Below are 4,875 nucleotides of genomic sequence, written 5' to 3'. Positions count from 1 at the left end.
ACTCTAATCACTAAGAGAAGTTCGAAATATTGAGGAAGAAAAAGAAGAAGTGGCAGCTAAAGATAGGGAGAGAGAAAGGCTCAGGTTTTTCTCTGAAGGAAAAATAGAAAATTTAAGTGTAAATTTCCTGAAGCCTTCACTATCTATTTATAGCATTCCACTAGGGTTTGATTTGAATTATATGGCATTAAAATAATGAAAAAATCATTTAAAAAAGCTACAAAGGTGGCCGACCATACACTTAATGGATTGGGCCTTGGGCTTTGCAATTTTGCAATTTTAACACCTTTTGTATCTGATTTTCTCAAAAATGCCAATTTCCTAATTCAATCATTTAAATGCCAATTCTAACTATTTAATAACTATAAATAATTATTAAATAATATTGTCATTTATCATATTTATTAATTGAACCATACAAAGTATCATAATTAACAAATATGCCCCTATAAACTCTTTCTTTACAATTTCGCCCTTACTTAGTGAAAATTTCACAAATAGACATAGTCTAATTCGTGAATTATAATTGATTAATCAAAACCAATTACATGAGTCTTACAAGCAATATTATCTCAACTAGTGGGGGGACCATGGGTCTATATAACCGAGCTTCCAATAAGTAGATCAAGAATTTAGCACTAAAATTCACTAACTTATTAATTCTTCGTTGAATCCACGCATAGAACTTAGAATTGCACTCTCAGTTATATAGAATGCTCTATATGTTCCACCATATAGACACATCATTAGTTATCCATTGTTATAATCCTAATGTGATCAATGATCCTCTATATGAATGATCTACACTGTAAAGGGATTAAATTACCGTTACACCCTACAATGTATTTATTCCTTAAAACACTTGACCCCGTATAAATGATATTTCAGCTTATGTGAAATGAGTACTCCACCATTTATGTTCGTTTGGTCAAGCTCGAAGGAGATCATCCTTTGCTTACTATTCGCCAGATAGAAGCTATAGATTCCATGTTTATGATAGCGCTCCCACTCAATTGCACTACCGTGTTCCCAAAATGTACGTATCACCCTGACCTAAAAGTAGGCTTAACTAACAAATCAAAGAACACGAATAGCCTTTCAAGATTGAGCCTAATCATATCAGGATTAAGATCATTTGATCTAGGATCAACTAGGCGATATTGACTTGAATAGATATTACGGTAAGTTTAATAAATCTAAGTCAAAGTTCAATATCGGTCCCTTCCGATGCATACTCCATGCATCCAACCTGAGCTTTACTTTAACCAATGTTCTGGAAAGAACATAGTATTTCTCCAAATACAAGTAAACTCTTGTTGTAGATTATCATATCAGTAAAACCCTGTGTCTGATAAATCTAGGAAACTTTATTCACATAGTCATGTTTACTTTCCAATGTGTTGACGACACAATAAACAGGATCAAGTATGTGAAAAGGGTTTCAGATGAATTTATACATTATGTACATATAATCATGAAATAAATCATGTGAACCATGCAACATTAAATGTTATTTCTGATCTATATAAACAAATCTGATTATATTGAAATGAGTTTTATTTAGGGCATAAAACCCAACAAGCGGCGGATATATCTGTACAATTCATTGCGTTCTGGAAGGTATATGACAGCTGCCAAAGAGGCTTGCAAGCCATTTTCTGTTATTTTACCATATTACTTCTCTATGTTAGACTTCAAAGGCCTTCGCAACGAAGCTAAGTTTAGCACTATGGAACCGTTCCCTATTGTTGCTGTTGATGGTTTACCCGAGCAGGTCACAACGTAAGTTTTATGTATAGTGTTCAATGTTTTTCACTGCTTGTTTGTATTTTTATTTTTTTGTTATGTGACTTTGATTTTTATTAGTGTTCTCATAGTGTCTGTTTTTGTGTTTTCTTATTGTTTTTTTTTTCCAGTGATTGTGGTGTTTTTGTAGCATCATTTGCTGAGTATTTCATTGATGGCAAACCCATCCCATCCTCTGGTTTTGATGTGGAAATTCACCGCGATCGTTTGGCTGCGTTATTTTATTAATATGGCATGAAGAAGCAAACTGAGAACATTGAAAGTGAATTCGAGGCCCCTCCCAGCCTTCCCAAGAAGTGATTTGTTTTTTCATTCAGACTATCATTGTTCTTATAGTTTTTTAACGTTGTTTTTATGTTTTTTTATGTTGTTTTCGTAAACAAACATTGGTGTTCTGTTATGTTTTCTTAAGTTTTGTGTGGACAATATGTAATCTTTATTTTTGTATGTTTTTTCTTATTCTTCTTATGTACAAACAAGTTGGTATGTTTTAAAGTTGTTAGTATTTTCATTTCACATCCCTTCTTTTTATGTTTTTTTTTTCTTATAGTTTCTCTGTTTTTTTGAATACAAATATTCATTTCAGTATTAAAAACACAAACTGTTTCAATAATAAACTTCATATATATATATATATATATATATTCAATTTAGTATCCAACATCTTTTAATATCCAATCTAAAGTATCATCAAATCCCAATGTAATCAATGTTTTTCAAATAAAAAACTGTATTCCCTTTGTATTTCAGAAATTTAAATTCCTCAATATCTCATTCTCAAAACGTATGTGTTGTTTTCTTTTGTTTTTCCACTGTTGTTCTGTTGTTGTTTTTATTCCCTTCTACGTCTTCTGCTGCATGTTCTTTTGTTATGCCCCAGTTCACCACATTTGCTGCACTTGTTGTGTTGATCCTTTTCCCATCCAGCCTTCCTTCTTAATGTTTTTGGTCTTCCTGATTTTACTCTTTCATGTGGAGGCAAGACTATAATATTCTTCACTTCTTCCGGTACCTCCCACTCACTTTGGTGTTCTATTGGGTAAACTGTCCCTGAATAAGTTGCCAGCCAATTTTTTTTTGTGTAGTAATCTGAACAGTAGGTGTACGGGTCCATGTTCATCTCCCTCATCACGGCCACAGCGTGCCCGCATGGCATTTCATCTATTTGGAACCTGTTGCGCGTGCATGTTCTTTTTTCTAGGTCTACTTCCCACGATTCTTTCATTCTTGTTACCTCAAACAAGTAATCTGTTGTTGCTTTAACCTGTTTTAAATTTTATTACGAAAAAAAACAAACATAGCTGAAACTCTTACAACAACAATACAAAACTATTAAAACAATACTACAACAACACCTTTTACTTACTGTTTGTTTTTTTTTTTTACAAAAAAAAAAGAAGCATAATTAATATTTTACCTCCAGATTCAATGAGTATGTGTAATTTTTCAACAGTATGTCTTCTCCAGTTGGTGATAGCTTAGTGAAGGTGTTGTGTGCTTTTGTCCTATTAGTATGCGTCCATTGTTGCACCAATGCTCTCAAGCATTCTAGCAGCGTTGTAATTGGTAGCTCCCTTGCTGCCAAATTTGCAGCGTTCAGTGATTCTGATATGTTTGAGGTCATTGTAGAATACCTCTTGTTTTGGCTATGAATTCTTGACCACTTTTCATAACCGACTTTTTTTTAGGTAAGGTCTTATGCGTTTGTCCAATCCATCCAATTCAGCCATGTGGAACTCGAATTGCTTTTCTGTGTAGGCTTTGACTGCTCCAAAGAATGGCAGATTGTATTTGGCAGCATGTTGTTTGAAGCTTGTTTTAAGGTTGCTCAAAATGTGGTAACCGCAGTAACTGTGTGTAATTTCTGGATAGATTTCTCTTGCTGCTTTGATGAGGCTTTCATTCCTGTCTGAAATTAGGCATTGGTGTTCCCGTACCCCATACGCTTCTTTAAATTTTTTGAAGAACCATTTCCAAGATTGGTCATTCTCAGAATCTGCAACACAAAACGCTAGTGGAAAAATATGACTCGTCGCATCTTGTGTGCATGCGCACAACAAAGTTCCCCCATAAGCTGCTTTGAGGAACGTTCCGTCCACAACAACTATCGGTCTGCATGCTCCCCACCCTTTTATGGATGCATCCAACGCCATGAAAACAAAGAGCAAGCTGTTGTCTTCTGTCGTTTTCAGATCGACAAATGATCCAGGGTTTGTTTTTTCCACCATGTGTAAGAAACTCGGTATTAGGCTGTACGAGTCACTAGCATTACCTCTCAAGTCGTTTACTGCATGTTCCTTACTTCTCCAAGCTTTCATATAGTTCATTTTGATGCCATATCTGTATTTCAACTCCCCTTTTATGTCCATCGGTGTTGCCTTTGTCTTTATGTTCAAGAACTTCGGTTTTATGCATTCCCCTATCAGTTTCGATGTTGCTTGCCTTTGGTCTTCATGCCTAATATTTATGGGGCATGTGTGCATATTTGAGAACCTATTAAAACAAAAAACAACAAAAACAACATTAAAAAACTATTAAAACAAAAAACAACAAAAACAACATTAAAAAACTATTAAAACAAACCTGTTGCAGAGATCAAACATGTGTATTTCAGTACAAAGTGTGGAAAAAGGGCATTTGTTCAGGCTGACAACAAAAACAACATTAAAAAACTATTAAAAACAAAGCTCCTGATTATGAATGTGTTTGTTGGGCCATTTCTCGATGCTCGTAGTGACCAATTGCAGCTTTCGTAAACACATTTCAGACTGTATTCTTGAGAGCAGGACTTCCACACTTTGTACTGAAAGTTGTTTTTGATTGCATAGTAGCTGAGGACATTCTTTAGAGTTTCTTTGTCTTTGTATGCCTGTCCTTTTTCCACTTCGGGGTGTTGCTTGTCTGTTATTAACTTTGCATTGTTGATGTCGATTTCTGGATCCAGTTTTTTACTGGTGTTTTCAAGTTTTTCTACCATTTCTTTAGCAACCAGATTTGCATAGTCAATTATGTCGAATTTGTCCTCCTCATCTTCTATTGTTTCTGACTGTTCCCCTTCTTCTGTTTGCT

The 4,875-nt window shown here is 34.6% G+C and overlaps 1 protein-coding gene across 2 annotated transcripts; it reads right to left on the bottom strand.

Moving 5' to 3' along the window:
• Positions 1-2,342: 2,342 nt before the first annotated feature.
• LOC115710903 (uncharacterized) lies at positions 2,343-4,342 on the bottom strand. 2 transcript variants are annotated; one of them, XR_009686679.1, is made up of 2 exons: positions 3,224-4,342; positions 2,343-3,070 (listed from the first exon to the last, which is right to left on the bottom strand). XR_009686679.1 is itself a non-coding variant. In XM_061111324.1 (2 exons), the coding sequence occupies exons 1-2, from the start codon at positions 3,428-3,430 to the stop codon at positions 2,639-2,641; spliced, it is 639 nt and encodes a 212-aa protein (XP_060967307.1). In that variant the 5' UTR covers positions 3,431-4,342; the 3' UTR covers positions 2,346-2,638. The 2 variants fall into 2 exon arrangements, 1 of the variants encoding a protein (XP_060967307.1); XM_061111324.1 differs by having other exon boundaries at positions 2,346-3,070.
• Positions 4,343-4,875: the final 533 nt, after the last annotated feature.

The sequence above is a fragment of the Cannabis sativa genome, chromosome 3 (assembly GCF_029168945.1).
Source record: "Cannabis sativa cultivar Pink pepper isolate KNU-18-1 chromosome 3, ASM2916894v1, whole genome shotgun sequence".
NCBI lineage: Eukaryota > Viridiplantae > Streptophyta > Magnoliopsida > Rosales > Cannabaceae > Cannabis > Cannabis sativa.
This window is presented reverse-complemented; position numbering and strand designations above follow the sequence as displayed.

Coding starts and splice junctions, on each gene's coding strand:
- LOC115710903 (XM_061111324.1), bottom strand. CDS start 3,430: ATGACCTCAAACATATCAGAATCACTGAACGCTGCAAATTTGGCAGCA. Junction 3,071..3,223: donor CATACTCATTGAATCTGGAG/GTAAAATATTAA, acceptor AATTTAAAACAG/GTTAAAGCAACAACAGATTA.